The sequence below is a fragment of the Alosa sapidissima genome, chromosome 1 (genome assembly GCF_018492685.1).
Source record: "Alosa sapidissima isolate fAloSap1 chromosome 1, fAloSap1.pri, whole genome shotgun sequence".
NCBI classification, from domain to species: Eukaryota; Metazoa; Chordata; class Actinopteri; order Clupeiformes; family Clupeidae; genus Alosa; species Alosa sapidissima.
The window spans coordinates 21,556,758-21,571,866 of record NC_055957.1 but is presented as its reverse complement, the minus strand read 5'-3'; the positions used below and the strand labels follow the sequence as shown (position 1 = coordinate 21,571,866).

General features: G+C 42.1%; 3 protein-coding genes across 5 annotated transcripts in view; 1 reads left to right on the top strand and 2 right to left on the bottom strand.

Annotated features, from left to right (window-relative positions):
* The window catches only part of gad3 (glutamate decarboxylase 3), a 31,378-nt gene extending 25,932 nt beyond the window's left edge, over positions 1-5,446 (top strand). For 2 of the 3 annotated variants that reach the window (XM_042058671.1, XM_042058524.1), the window contains exons 7-16: positions 713-828; positions 1,004-1,083; positions 1,201-1,255; positions 1,550-1,666; positions 1,779-1,843; positions 1,934-2,012; positions 2,719-2,868; positions 4,245-4,352; positions 4,472-4,561; positions 4,724-5,446. In XM_042058671.1, the coding sequence (XP_041914605.1) occupies positions 713-828; positions 1,004-1,083; positions 1,201-1,255; positions 1,550-1,666; positions 1,779-1,843; positions 1,934-2,012; positions 2,719-2,868; positions 4,245-4,352; positions 4,472-4,561; positions 4,724-4,897 (1,034 nt within the window). In that variant the 3' untranslated portion in view covers positions 4,898-5,446. The remainder of the gene's footprint in view (positions 1-712; positions 829-1,003; positions 1,084-1,200; positions 1,256-1,549; positions 1,667-1,778; positions 1,844-1,933; positions 2,013-2,718; positions 2,869-4,244; positions 4,353-4,471; positions 4,562-4,723) is intronic. The other variant, XM_042058591.1, reaches the window with a different exon arrangement.
* Positions 5,447-7,450: 2,004 nt separating this feature from the next.
* Positions 7,451-11,117, bottom strand: rnf152 (ring finger protein 152). The gene is made up of 3 exons (XM_042058805.1): positions 11,044-11,117; positions 10,906-10,934; positions 7,451-8,861 (listed from the first exon to the last, which is right to left on the bottom strand). Exon 3 carries the CDS (start codon positions 8,576-8,578, stop codon positions 7,973-7,975), a length of 606 nt encoding a protein of 201 aa, XP_041914739.1. The 5' UTR covers positions 8,579-8,861; positions 10,906-10,934; positions 11,044-11,117; the 3' UTR covers positions 7,451-7,972.
* A 443-nt stretch (positions 11,118-11,560) lies between these two features.
* On the bottom strand, positions 11,561-14,972 carry buc (bucky ball). Its single transcript, XM_042058391.1, has 7 exons — positions 14,853-14,972; positions 14,631-14,688; positions 14,406-14,558; positions 12,738-14,300; positions 12,534-12,644; positions 12,237-12,353; positions 11,561-12,157 (listed from the first exon to the last, which is right to left on the bottom strand). Exons 2-7 carry the CDS (start codon positions 14,635-14,637, stop codon positions 12,126-12,128), a joined length of 1,983 nt encoding a protein of 660 aa, XP_041914325.1. The 5' UTR covers positions 14,638-14,688; positions 14,853-14,972; the 3' UTR covers positions 11,561-12,125.
* Positions 14,973-15,109: the final 137 nt, after the last annotated feature.

The window sequence follows — 15,109 nt, the reverse complement described above, 5'->3', positions numbered from 1 at the left end:
GCTCTGAAAGTAATCCCCAACGATATCGTTCTTCATGTCGTTATCGTTATAGTTTATGTGTGAACGTCGTCATTCATATTAACGAGAATGATATTTATTTATAGTTATCGTTATCGTTTTTGGTGTGAATGGGCCTTTAGAGTAGGCTAATGTTGTCAAATAAGCCATTACTTCAATTCATCGTGTTTCCTCACTCTCTGACAACATATGGTGATCATTTTTGGAATGGTTACAGTTTATTTTCCATTATTTCCTACATACTGGACCTTTAATTAATGAACATTATTTTGTAGATATCTGCTTTCACTTTGATATTAAAGAGGGAATTAAAAAAAAAATGATTGTAAAAAAGGCAAATTAAATTGATCCAAGATTCCATTTATAAAAGCGCTAAAAAGTGAAATATCCATGGGGGTGAATATTTTTAGGTACTGTATTTATGGTATAGTCTATTTCCCATTCAGAGGGGGCAATGAGCAAATCCTATCACAAAGCTCCTGTGTACTCAAGCCACATGTCACAGCCGCAGAAGTGTTCTTGCAAGGTACGTGAACATACAATATATGACAAACAAATAAATGCATTCTGGTTCAGGTAAATTGTGTAAATAAAAACCTACACCAGACACATCCACTTTTAATCCAGTTCATCCATCCACATCCCTTTTTCATTCTGTTTGCAATGCATGTTCTGATGAACAATCTGTTTTCAGGTGGCAGTGTGTCCAATCTGAATAGCGTGCTCCTGGCTAGGTACCACTTTTTCCCTGAGGTGAAGAAAGCGGGAATGACTGTTCTCCCTAAGCTGGCCATGTTAACCTCCTCACATGTAAGAACTTTGTCCTCCATAATGCATAAACCTTTACAATGGAAACAATACAAAGCAATGGTGCCTGTACATTTCTATAGATTTCAACATGCACAGCAAAACATTAGTGGCATAATTGCTGACCCTTTCCTCCTCAACCCTCACCAGCGCTCTTGATCTGCCTGTGTCTTGTCAGAGTCATTACTCCATCCAGAAAGCCGCTGCTGTGCTGGGGATCGGCACTGACAATGTGCTGCTGGTGAAGTGCGATGAGCGGTAAGGCTGTGGATATGAGTGTGACACTTCCCCAGTGACCTGGGTAGGAGCCTCACTGTAAACACTCTCCCCCTGTCTCTGTCTCTGTCTTTGTCTCTGTCTCTGTCTCTCTCTGAGGGGGAAGATGATCCCTGCTGAACTAGAGTCTGGCATCGTCACAGCCAAAGCCAAGGTTAGTTACATGTCATCGTTACTTGTCAAGCACTCTGGCACTCTCTCTTTCCCTCTCTCATATATATTATATGAACCTCCCCAAACGTTTTGACTTTTTGAAGTAAAAAAACTTTCACCTGCATTAATGCATTCCTATGGTAGAGGTGTTTGCTCAGTCTAAATTTAGGCTTACTGATCTTCACTCTGTCATTACTCTGACTATCATAAGTGTTTACTCTGACAATCATAAGTGTTTACTCTGACTATCATAAGTGTTTACTCTGACTATCATAAGTGTTTTGACCATCTACAGGGTCTGGTCCCATTTTATGTCAACGCCACAGCAGGGACCACTGTTTATGGTGCCTTCGACCCTCTGGACGACGTTGCCAACATTTGTGACCGCCATGGACTGTGGATGCATGTTGATGTATTGCCTGTTAATGAATATTTCTGCAAATATTCTTAATAGCAGTAGTTCATGTATAATAAGTAGGCCCAGTAGATAGATTTCTGCTTGAGAATCCTCTTGTTGTCTGCAGGCAGCTTGGGGTGGTGGTTTGCTGATGTCTAAGAGACACTGTGCCAAACTGAATGGGATTGACAGGTTGGTTGGAGAAATATCCAAGCGTTTACAGACATGAATATTCTTTTTTTTTTTTTTTTTTTCTTGGAGCAAATTCTTTTTTCGTAACAGGGCATCCTCTGTAACTTGGAATCCTCACAAAATGATGGGAGTCCCGTTGCAATGCTCAGCCTTTTTAGTGCGTAAAAAGGTAAGAGGAATTTAAGCATCCAATATATATATACACACTACCAAAAGTTTGGAGACACTTAGAAATGTCCATTCCACTCCATTATAGACAGAATACCAGCTGAGATCATTTGCATTGTTTTTTTTACTCAGGGCAGCAGTTTTCAGATTACATTATGTGCTTACATAATTTCAAAAGGGTTCTCTGATGTTTTCTCAGTTAGCCTTTTTAAATGATATCAGATTAGTGAACAGAATGTGCCTTTGCAACATTGGTTGCTGATATGGGCAATGTAGATATTGCATTAAAGACCAGCCATTTCTTTCTACAACAGTCAAGAACCCTTTTGCAATTATGTAAGCATCTGCATCTGCATCTTTATGATGCAATCTGAAAACTGCTGCCCTGAGTAAAGCTGATGAAATGATCTCAGCTGGTATTCTGTCTACAGTGCAGTGGAATGGAAATTTCTAAGTGTCTCCAAACTGTTGACTGGTAGTGTACAGTATATATATATATGGCCAGACATGACCACCAGTGTGATTCCTATTTGTTTTCCTAGACCTTTATCAAGAGGGTATTAATCCAAGACAGATATTAACACATTGTGATGTGCTGAAATAAAATAGGCTACCATTAGTACATGCACACAGACATACAGAGAGAGAGAGAGAGAGAGAGAGAGAGAAATGAGCGAGAGCATTGTTCACTTTGGTTGCATTGACAGGGCATCTTGCAAGAGTGCAATCAGCTCCGAGCAGCATACCTGTTCCAGCCTGACAAGCACTACGATGTCTCCTATGACACTGGGGATAAGACCATACAGTGTGGAAGACATGTGGATGTCTTCAAGTTCTGGCTCATGTGGAAAGCAAAGGTAACAATGATCTGGATCAAAAGTGTTGGACAGTATAAGAAGTCATTGCACAGATGATGTTTCGCTTGTTATTTTTGCCAGTGGAACTCTAGTCTTTTAAGGTGAAAATGAAAGTAGGCACCAAAGTAAAGTCAATATTCCAAGGCACTTTGTTTCTCACTTACAAACTACAGCATTTTGTATAAGGACTCAGTCATCACATCACATGCTTCTGTTTATTTGTAAAGCTGTTTTTTATACTAAAGATTGTTATCCTCCATCAGCTAATACTACTATCCAATACACACCAATACTTTGAACAAAGTTGAGAATTGAGATGACTTTAATGGTAACTAGCAGGGCATAAACCTTGGGAAAGAAAAGAATTAGCCAATGCAACGCTGCTTCAGAAGTGTGGTCATTACAGTTTTTCTCAGTCGCTTTGGTGCTTTTCTCACATCACTATTAACATTTGCACAGCAAGTGCATTTCTCAAAACAATTAGTGCAAACTGCAAAACCTAGTGGATAACCTGCAAAAGCATGTCACTTGCTCAGTCCATTCCTCAAAGCAAGTATTCATGTCAATGAAACTGCCAGTGTAATCAAAATGAGAAGTCTTGACACCATAGTTTATGAACAAGATAGTCAAATGGCTTTGTCATATTTTCATTATGACAGTTCTCTCAGTGTTTTCCAATGCAAAAAGGGCAGAACTCGGTGACACTACCTGAACATGCTCAAGACAGCAATATACACTACTTGTACAGCCATTTGAAAACTACAGTAAAGTTACACATTGCTGTAGTTAGGGGAATAAGTGAGTACAAGACACTGAATACGTATGTTTCACATTTTTACTGTATGCTCTTTGCAATTCTACAGCATTGTGACAGAATTTGATAACTAGTTCAACAATTTTGTATGTAATGACTCAAGCAATGAAATGAAGGCTATTAGTTTTATTGGGAACGACTATTCAGCATCCATAAGTATAGTTCATTTTGACTGACATGACATAAGCAAATGATAATGTTATAAAACAGCAGAGAATTTTATGAAACTGATACATGCATACATGTCCAAAAGCATTTGCAATTTGTTCAGAGGAAGGAGAAATTGCTACTATAATGTGCACAAATGACTAAATGTCATTAAAAGGTTGAACTAATAGTCTGATCTGAGGAAAGCACCAAAGCGATGGAGAAAAACTGTAAGTTTCCTTGACGCGTCACAACTAAAGATCGTCCTGAGTGTATCTAATCTATTGGTATGTGTGTCGTGTGTTACAGCTAAAGATCGTCCTGAGTGTATCTAATCTATTGACATGTGTGTTGTGTTACAGCTAAAGATCGTGCTGAGTGTATCTAATCTATTGGCATGTGTGTTGTGTTACAGGGCTCGGAGGGCTTTGAGTCCCAGATCAACAGATGTTTGGATAATGCAGAATATCTGTATGACAAGCTGGAGGGAAGAGCTGACTTTAAGCTGCTCTTCAAAAGCAAAGTCAGTCTTGTCTTCTGGAGAGCTACAGCATTTTGCATTTATTAAAGCCCTTCAAGTGTATACTGTAAAACTTTAAAAAGAAACTGATTTCTTTTTCTTTTTTCTGTTTTTAAAATCAGCCAGAACACAGTAACGTCTGCTTCTGGTACCTTCCACAGAGTGTGAGAAGTATGCCAGCGGGGTTAGAAAGAAACAACAAGCTGCACACGGTAAAGTGAGGCATATAAACACTTTGAATGTTTTCTCTAACAGTTCGTCATCTGGTGAATTTACCCTATTCAAAAATGTCATCCTATAACATATCACTCTTGGTGCACCTTTGTTTGGACATTTGGTGGACTTGATTCAATGGTCAATTTGTGGGTTCACAGGTGGCACCAAAAATCAAGGCCAAGATGATGGAGGAAGGACAGACCATGATTGGGTACCAGCCTCTGGAAGACAAAGTGAATTTCTTCCGCTGTGTCTTCTCAAACCCAGCCACTCAGAGAGAGGACGTAGACTTCCTTTTGGATGAAATTGTGCGATTAGGATCTGATCTCTAACTTTAGTTTATTTTGAATAGTTCATTGTATAGTTCAAATAGTCATTTTGTTGTATTTTGGTGTTTCAAAACACAGTTCAAGATGGCCTCACAAAAATACCATGTTCATGGAAAAACAGGCTTGTTGTAGAGGGAACATGTAGTACTCATGAGCTGTCATTTTAACTTAATATAAAAATATATATATTTCTCTGTCCATGTACAGGTCCTCCCTCCCTCTCCCCCACACATTTATGAAAAGATTGTAGACCTCCAGTGGATAATAGTTTCTCATGAAATTGTTTGGAGTTGGCAGTGCTTCTGCTCTGCTCCTGTATTCATCTAGTTAACCTTGGATATGTTTGTTATAGTCCACAAAAAGTGTCTCATATCATATTGCTTGACAGAGGAGCTCTTTCAGGTTTAGGTAAACACAGGCATAGAGGTAGGCACAAAGGAAGGCCATTGTAGACTAGACTCTACAGTAGATCACTTCAAGGGGAATCATTGCCTCATAGAGCGCAGATGTCCCTTTGTTTTTATGACTGCATCACCCAAGATCAAGAGGACATGCAACAGCTGTTGATGTCCTCAAAAGATAAAGGCGAAGGTCAACAATTGCAGCCTCCTTGCTGTCCTCTTTGAGATTTCCATTAAGTTGGCACAGCCACATTTTCTGTTTCTGGAGGACTTTAATTAAGTTGTGCGATCATGTCCCATGTTGCAATTTATTGTTTGAATGAGAACAATCTTGTTTTACTGTAAAACCCTGTTGCAATTTGTACCACTACTGTTACTTTTGTCTGGTCATTCCACAGACTGATAGGATAAACAAGCTTAAACTAGATGACATTAATACATCATGCAATTAATAAAATTAATATTAATAGATGAAATGAGATACATTTCAACATAAGAAAGCATTCTGCACTTTATCAGTTTCATGATGGTGGTTGGAAGAACTATGTAAACAATCATAATCAATCTCAAACTAGTATCTCATTTGCAACATTATGTTTGTTTGTATTAAAAGTAAACTAATGTGATACATTATATAATGTTCAACAGTTATAGTCTCTTGATTTGAATTTTAGGATGTTACATTGATCAATCGTACATCATTCTACATCGTAGAATTGGTAAAAAGTTGGTAAAGAATATAATGTGAAAGTTGATACTGAAATAAATGCAACTTCATAATAATAATCATTATTCATCTTTTTACTAAATATTTCAGATATTCAGGTCCTATATAAAAGAATGCCTCATTGATATATGGATCGATCTGTAACCAGTGCTGTGGGAAATTAAATTAATTTAGAGCAACATTCTCCTTGAAGATATGGTCAAGCGTTTCATTTAATTGATACCAGAATATAACAGAATAGTTTATGAGACTCATGCTGTTTACAGGAGAGTGGACAAACATGGGATGGATAGATAGATAGATAGGTCATAAATGTTTAATACTTACTGTATTTCACATTTTAACGAGAGCCTGTGGAACTGTGTAGATTAAAAATGTTTGCCGCACAATGCCATGGTAAGCATGCTTTCAGTGAACCTTTTTATATATATAAATAGCTTCTGGGCATAGATTTCTTTGTCCAACAGTGCTCCCTGCTGGTGAAAGTATGTACATATCTGTGCACACAGCCTTGTGTTCAGAAGTGGGGACAGACTGGCCCTTATACAACTAACAGATTTAAGCTTATTTGGTTTAACTGATTAAAAGTAGGTGTGAGGTAATAATAGTCTTACAATGGATATTGTGGCAACATTGTGGGCTAATGAAGTGAGGTGGTTGGTGTACATCCTCTATGAAGAAGAGCTTCTGTTGGTGAATTAACCAAGGTCAAACAAGCTTATCAACCTCTTAGAGTGATCACTGTAAATGTGACCTCAACACTTCCACTTAACTGTTTTTTTGACGACAGCTTTACCAACGAGCTGTAGAAAAACAGTATTATCTTGTATGTACTGCTGGAGTCAGGCAGTCTTTGGAGCGGCCATGCTGTCCTTACAGGACACAAAGCTGATAGTCTTTGGAGCGGCCATACTGTCCTTACAAAGCAAACATTTCCCACACACATTTTTACTTTTCATGCCTCCTGTCTGTCTGTGAGAAATGTGTCTGTCTGCTGTATCTTTTGAGTGTAGCCTACACAAGTTGGTATGAACATTTCAAGGCCAGAGTAGAAATGAAGGTGCAGGTGATGAATATTGAACAGTATAAGTATATATAAGTAGTATAAGTATATATACTTTTTTGATCCCATGAGGGAAATTTGGTCTCTGCATTTAACCCAATCAGTGAATTAGTGAAGCACAAACAGCACACAGTGAACACACAGTGAGGTGAAGCACACACTAATCCCGGCACAGTGAGCTGCCTGCTTCAACGGCGGCGCTCGGGGAGCAGTGAGGGGTTAGGTGCCTTGCTCAAGGGCACTTCAGCCGCAGCCCACTGGTTCGAGCGAACCGGCAACCCTCCGGTTACAAGTCCAGAGTGCTAACCAAGGCCACGGCTGCCCATCAGAAACATTTTGGGAAGAATATGCATATTACACATCTATATCTGCCTATGTACAGTAAATGGACCTTACTCAGAGTTTATTTTGGTGGCCTTTAAAAAAACAGTTTGCCTCAATGTGTTTCTTCAATACCAGGTTTACAGAAATAGGGAAAAAGAACACTTTCACAGTTCATTGTTTTAAAACACTTGTATGGAACTGATTGCTTGGAATACATTTATTGCTAACATTTCTTCAAGTAGATTCTCAGATAGACAAACAAAACAGTCTTTGGATTGTGTATAACAGTACCAATCACCAGTGGCCATTGTCTATATGTATATACTGTAGGTTAAGACTGTGTTGTTCTGTGAACATGTTTATAAACAGGTCAGGAATAGGTTTAGGAATGTTTTTATACAATAATGGAAAATAGAAAAATATCCCATCACCACCTTCCTATCCTGATCTTGGTGCTGCAACACTATCCTTGTAAAAAAAGAATGAGCAGTTAGTCCTTTAGACCCTCTCTACAGCAGCGTTTGTCACAGTCAGTGGAGGCTCCATCTATTTCCTCTATGGCTTTATCCACATGATATTATTGTGAAAGGTTTGGAGACACATGTAATATTTTGCAAAATGACGCCTAGCAGAAGGAGGATGATGATGACAACGAGGACCACTGTGCAGACCTTTGTCCAGCGTGACTGTTCAACTTCCTGCTCCTCTCTCTGGTATTCTTCTCCTTCTACTCCTACTCCGCCTCCTCCGCTCTCCAAATCCAGCATCCTGTTATCGGCATGTGTCACCATGGTAACACCCTTCAACTGACAGGCTCTGACCAAGCAGGGTGCAAGCTCCGCGGGCAACAGAGGAGCCTGGGCATCCACCGCCAAGGGCAGCAGGTAGCAGTCGTGGCCGGGCAGGCGCATGAACACGGGCGCTTGGCGCACCAGGAGGGGAAGCGTCTGTGGGTCATCGGGGAGCTCGGACACGGAGAGGCCCTTGGGGAGGAGGGTGAGGGAGCGGCACCAGGGGCAGGCAAGCTCCCGCCGGGCCCTGCATATGCGCCGCAGGCACACCGAGCAGCAGGTGTGACCACAGCCCAACAGCTTGGGCCGCCGCCAGCTACTGTAGAAGTGAAAGCAGATCTGGCACTCCAGCTGCGGGTCCTGACCCCGAGAAGACATTGTGCTTAAATAGAAGACAGCAGTGTGTGTGTGTGTGTGTGTGTGTGTGTGACTGTGTATGGTGTGTTGGGGGGGGGGTGGGTTGGTTGGTTTTCAAGTGGGTCGAACGCAGTTTGCAGGTTAACAGCAGTAACCTCTCTGCAATGTGGGATGAGAAGTCTTAGTGAGGCATCGTGGCTCAACACAATGAAGCCTCTTAACACTCTGCTTCTCACTCTTCACCCAGTCGTGTGCTTTTTCTGACGTAGTGCAGCTCTCTTTATTGATCCAGGGCTCGTTTGATCTGTGGAGTGAGGAAAGGAGCATGAGAGAGAACAGGAAATGTCAAGGTATCGTCAGTCTACAGAACAAAGCTCTGGGGAGGGAAGAGAGCAGGTTGTTCCCAGGATTTTAGAATGAATGGATGCTTCCAACAAGTATTCAGGATAAATGCCATAAAGCATTAATATTGGGAGATTACAGTCTCTAGCAGAGCATGGAAGGAAGCAGACATGCTCAAACATATCACAACAAAGATAACCAGTAACCTGAACTGGTCACTGTCCCTAAAATGGCCCTGGAGGGATTCCTAAAGTGTGTGCCAGCTATGAATGAACATGCATGTCACAGTTTAGGGTCAACATGAATAGTTCTAGTCTATTGTAACAGCTCTGGTTGTAGTCTTCCTGCTTACATGGATAAGGAAACTGTCCCTTAATGACCTCTCCTCTATAGCTCCTTCCTAAGGTAGAATTGATAATGTGATTGATCTTACCACTGGGCTGTGGTAGGAAATGCACAAAGAAGAGTCAAGCGCAATAAGATAACATTACATTTTTGATAAGGCATTTGTTCTACGTTGTCATACTATGTAACTGATCAATTGCTCTTTTATAGTTCTGTTCAGAGCTGTCCTTTGGTCCATAGGCCTTGCTCCATATCCTAGACTGTATTGTAATGACCTGTGTGTTATTGATGTGTGCTTTGTGTGTTCTTTGTGTGTGCCTATCACCTTGCTCTACCAGCAGCTGCAGTGTAGGGGGCTGGAAGAGCATCCATGGGGCGGGGCGCCGGGTTATCAGAATTGTTACTTTAAGTTGTCGCTCTAATTGTTCATAAATGTAGCCATTTATGTTCTGCAACCTGCTATTAAGATCAGCTCAAGCTTCCGTTTATGCGTCTGATGCACAGGTGACATCATTACAGTGTGCTCCACATCTGTCGATTTTATGTTAATCAAATCATGTTATCATGCAAGACCAATGGCTTTCCTCATCATACACCTCTCCCATGGCTTCTATTATCTTATCACACTGCCTGGATCAATAATCAATTGATCAATAGCACCAAGAAGCAATTATCTTAAGGTAAAAGCATTACATTGTGTTGCATTAAGTGAAGATTGCACATGCTGAACTAGGCCTATACAAAAGTCCAAATGAAGTTAAGTCATCTTTGCCATCTGTTGTGTAAATGATTGTGACATTGGCATGTCCCAGATCCTTGTAAAATTCCATAACAGGCACGGTATCCATCTAGCCAGGTCCTTTTCATCACCTGAAGTTAATGAGCAAACTCTATCTGGGCGGAGGGGCAAACATGTTGACCGCTAGATCTACATCACACTGCATAGGCTACTACCCTCCATGCCAACTAGAGATAGCCTATAATATCAGAACTTCGGAATCTACTCATTAAGCAGTCTTCCTGAGTAAAAATGTGGAGGACTATATAGGTGCAAGTAAAACCTCATCCATTCAGTTGCAAACATTGTCATGCATGGACATATTTTTAACTTTAGGCTACTACAGTAAACAGCAAACCTCTGTTCAGTGACTAGCCTACACAGCTTGCTTGTTCAAACATGTAGACTATACCGACCAAACCAGAATATCCACTCATAGCTAAACCTTGCTCACCAAAGATATGCATCGCCATATGTGAAAAACAAAGCACGGAACAGGAAGCCAAAACAGAATGAAAATCTTACAGAAAGGACAAAGTCCCCCTCTGTGGCAGTAGATTACTGAACACCAATTAGCCTGCACTAAAAGGGCCGGTATATAGGCTATGTACTTGTTCACGTGAGGTAAATGAAACTTCCATCTTAGCAACAAAGCTGGTTGTGACCAAAGAAGAAACTGACAAATTCGACCTATGGTAACCTAATCACACCGCAGATTAGCCCATGTTATGAGTGCCCATTTGTCCAAGCAACAGTTGGTTATGCAACGTCTTACATGTGGATAGTTTACAAACACCCTGTTAACTGGTGCCAACTAATTTCGGGCTAACATTAGTGACATAGGCCTATGCATTCTTCTGATAATGCCATAGGAATCATTTACCTTAAAACACCGACTGCGTGGTCCTTAACCTAAAAAAAGATACTTGAATATTTGTCGGACACGAGTTGGTTTTTTAAACTGTATCGCAAATTATTCATCAATTAAGCAAGTCTACATTAGGCCTACCGAGGGACTTACCCTACTTTACATAGAAAAGTTTGTCATACTCGCCTGCAGCAGTCCTGTTACTTCTTGTTCTCAAAATGTTTTGACAGCTGATCAAGGCATGGTGGTTCTTTCACACACCCCTCTAGAACGCCACCGCAACCAATGGAGTTTGAGCTCCCCTGAGGCATAGATTTTCAAACCACGCCCATTCCGTGACTAGACACGATACAGGCCTTGTTTCAAAGATCTTTGAATATGTGGTCTACAACGCCTTCAGTCGCGAGTTTAAAAAGAAACAGGTTTGTTTTAGCTGAAGAGAAGAGAAGTCTGCCCTCCTAGTCTGCACTGTCCTAGTCTGTCCCTGATTACATAGCTTTTCCTCAATGGAATTCTTTAGATTCCATTAAAAATGGTAAGTATTACATCTAGTCAACCTATTAAGTAGGTTTTAAAAATTAAAAGGCTGCAACAAGAAAATATAACCCAATAGTCTACATGGAAGTGTTGAGACAAACAGACAGGAAGTGGAAGGAAGCAGCTACACACGTTTCAGTATAAGCATTTAATGACACTGCAAGCAAGATGGAAATATTACATGTCAAAACAACTCTGCAGGTTTTAAAACAAAATATGCATAAAAAGTGATTAAAGTGGACTGGCTGAGAGAAAAGAACAGGCAATTTCTTGGTCCAATTACTGATAGCATTTCCAATGTTCAATAGTTATGCAAGCCTGAGGAGTAGCATCAGTGGGTTGTGCTTTGACAGTGCAAAGAGCAGATTCTCTCTCCCCCCCCCCCCCCCAATCAAGCAAGTTCTAACCTACACCTCCCAGATCAGACCTTGCCCATGCAGGGGCTTAGAGGCACCTGCCATAACACAGCCCAGTGACTGCACACCTCAGGAAGGATTAAGATGAATGCATAGCATTCAAGTACAATTCAAACAATGGAAACGCAGCCCAAGAAATGTTGCAGTCCATTACAAATACATTTACAGTGGTGTCTTATTACAATGTGCTTTGTGTACATTTCCTAGAATAGAGGGTGTTCTAAGAATATAAATATATATATTTAAAGTTTACAATATTAGAGCAGTTCATATTAGCATGATTCAGTATCTTGTGCCCTTTTTCTTTGCAGACCCTGAAATGAGGAAGGTTTGGAATGTTAAATGAAAACAAAACTTGGAGGCCAAAAACAAGCGAGACTAGCCTTACTCTACCTCTGCCTCTTTTGTAATGGGAACACTCTGCGTCATTATAGTCATCAAATTCATTCCGCCTGGGCTTCGGCAACTCAAACCTCTTGCAGGAGGACCCTCTTCGTGCAGCTTTCAAACCTATGACAAAAATGAGAAAAATAATTGCCTTTAGGGGGGAGAACGGGCATCAAATCGGTAGCACAAGCTCTTTGGGAATTCTGTGTGCCGAGAATATTATTCCACCAAAAAAAAAAGTTACTATAGCCACGTACAAAAAGTACAAGTCCTGCCTCACGCTTAGGGGGAAAAATGGCCTACCCAGTTCTTGGTTCCTGTTGCCAGGTTTCCATGGCTTTGCTTTGGGTTTCCCAGCACCGTTACCCCAGCCCTCTTTGTCAGGGCCCGTGGTGCAGTCACCCCACTGTTTGTCTAGAAATATAAAACAGATAGAGATTTAAATGGCACAATAATGCCTAAGCCAACAGCAAGAAAAGAAACCGATAGAAAAAAAACGTGTCTTACCAGAGTAGGATCTTGGGGGAGCACTGCGTGAAGGTCTTCCTGTATTCTTGTCTGTTCTGCCAACGGCTTTGCGCTCACAGCACTCCCTCAAGTAGCCATGGCCCTGCTCACCCCGATCTGTTCCTCCACTTTCCCCACAGTAATCCTGTTTGGGTCTGTGTGTAGGAGCCCGGTAACATGGCGACGCAGAGCGCCTGCTGGACTGTGGCCGGTAGTTGACCGGGACCTCATGGGCTTCATAAGAACTCCATTCATCTTCTCCCTCCACAGAGTCCGCTTCGTCTAACACCCCACTACGGCCACAGCAGTCGGTCATCTCAGGATAGTCGGCGTGTGCAAACTCGGGACTCGATGCCCTCAGACTCAGGCCACAGGTGGAACAAGTCTCGTGGCAAGCTGTGCAGTGCTCCTCTGAACCTGCACTCCCCAGATCCCCTTTACGGAGCGCAGAATAGGAGTCATTGCCCTCATCGTCCAGCCTGTCGCCTTGGACACAGACGGGCTCAGAGACTAGGTCCACATCCTCCACATCCGTGGAGAACAGCTCGTCTCTGGAGGACAGCTCGTCCAGAGATGGACTGAGGACGCTCTGCCGCTCCTGGTCTGCGTGAGGATAATAGCTGTAGCTGCCGGTACTCAGGAGGCTTCTGACGGGCGGCAGCAGGGAGCTCACCTTCTCTGCACACCAAAGGGGATTAGACTTCTCCAGCAGAGAGGTTGTGGTCATTTTAGTGCAGGGCAGGCGGAGGATGCGAAAAGGCAAGTCCTCCACATCTCCAGAGCCTGGGCTTACCGGAGAATCAGCCTCTGGAATGGGGTCAGAACCGCTCACCAAATTGGAGTCACCTTTGGAATGTATACTCTCGGATGGGCTGTTTGCCTCTTTTGACTCAAGACTCTGGTTCGAAGGGCCACAATCATGCACTCCAGAGTCAGGATATGGAGTGGACGCACCATCTTCCATTTGTTGTCCATCTTGCACCGCGAGGTTCTGCGATAACAATGGTTGGTCAGATTCTGTCCCTTTCCCAGTTAGGCACACATCATGAATAGAGGAGCCATCGAGTGGCATCACATCAGAGAGAACGCACTCCTCCAAACAGCCCTGGCTGGATTCGGCATAGAACGCAGCAGAGGATTCACCGAGAGATGACTGCTGAATGGCAGGGTCTCCTTGTTTCTGGCTGTTAAAGCGTACTCTTTGAGGCAGAGGTGCATCCAAAACTGGTCTATCTGAACCACTGGGCACCTCTTCCTTTCCAGGATACAAAACAGCAGCAGGGGTTGAGGAAACGACTGCGCGGTTTGAGCCTAAATCCTCGACAGGTGGGTCAGTGTCACTGACCACATCATATGGCTCTGTTTGGGCCTCAGAACAGGCAGTGTCCCGCTGCAGGGAAGACTGCTCAGCATGGTTAGGGTAGTTCCCATCTTGGGTTGAAGGAAATGAATAGTGGTGGCTGAAGCTTCTTCGGTAATCTGTTGGATACAGGGGAGCCTGGGGAACTACATAAGGCTGCTGCATATATTGGACTGGTGCCATGTATCGTCCATACGACATGGCTGCAAGATCAAATAAAATTTTAAAAAAGATCAGCATGGTAAGAGCACATGTAATTGACAATTTAATGATTCATCCTCCATTTCATTACATGTTGATATGCATACCTGGCCATGGAAAACCATACTGACTGTATGGATTCATATTCCATGGGTAGGATGTGAAATAAGGTTGAGTGGGTTGTGGAACATAGAGAAATGGTCTAGTGTGGTGTAGTGGATGCCCCCAATTCCCATTGAGTGGATATTGATTCTTCAGGTCTGAAAAAAGAACGGTCAGAAATAGACTAGACATGATACAACGTTGTGCTGGTGAATTAGAGATTAACCTACCTTCCATTTCTCCTACAGGGACAAAAAGACGCAACACAGGATACTGCACACTGCAATACTGAAAGGTAAGAAGTCATTAAATCAGCCATGTAAAGTCAGGTCAAGTTTAAATGTCAAGTTCATGTTCTAAAATCTACCAGCCTATATGACTTAATTTACTTCTGTAGTTCAAGAGAGGCAACATCTACAAACAAGGTCTACAAACAAGTACAAGCTACTGACCTTGAGTGACCGTGACAAAACGTGGACATGGGGGGAAAAAAAGTGCACTAAAAGACAACTCACAAACAACACTCCATTTATAGGCTTTCCAAGCTACGAACAGGCTGGTTGATCGTTTCCTGTCACAGGCTGCAATTGCCAGATAGCATTCAGGTGTGTTGCATTGCGTCACACTCTGCAGGCCAACTTCTGTTTGTCGGTAGGTCGCCACATTTTATCAACAAAAAACACAACAAAGGGAAAGCCGTGCGATGTTT

Bases quoted from the DNA above. Each gene is read 5' to 3' on its own strand.
- rnf152 (XM_042058805.1), bottom strand. From the start codon at position 8,578: ATGTCTTCTCGGGGTCAGGACCCGCAGCTGGAGTGCCAGATCTGCTTT.
- buc (XM_042058391.1), bottom strand. The intron at 12,645-12,737 runs GTAAGACACGTT...TTATATTTCTAG, and splicing joins TCCCCCAAGATCCTACTCTG to ACAAACAGTGGGGTGACTGC. The intron at 12,354-12,533 runs GTAGGCCATTTT...TTTTTGTCATAG, and splicing joins CAACAGGAACCAAGAACTGG to GTTTGAAAGCTGCACGAAGA.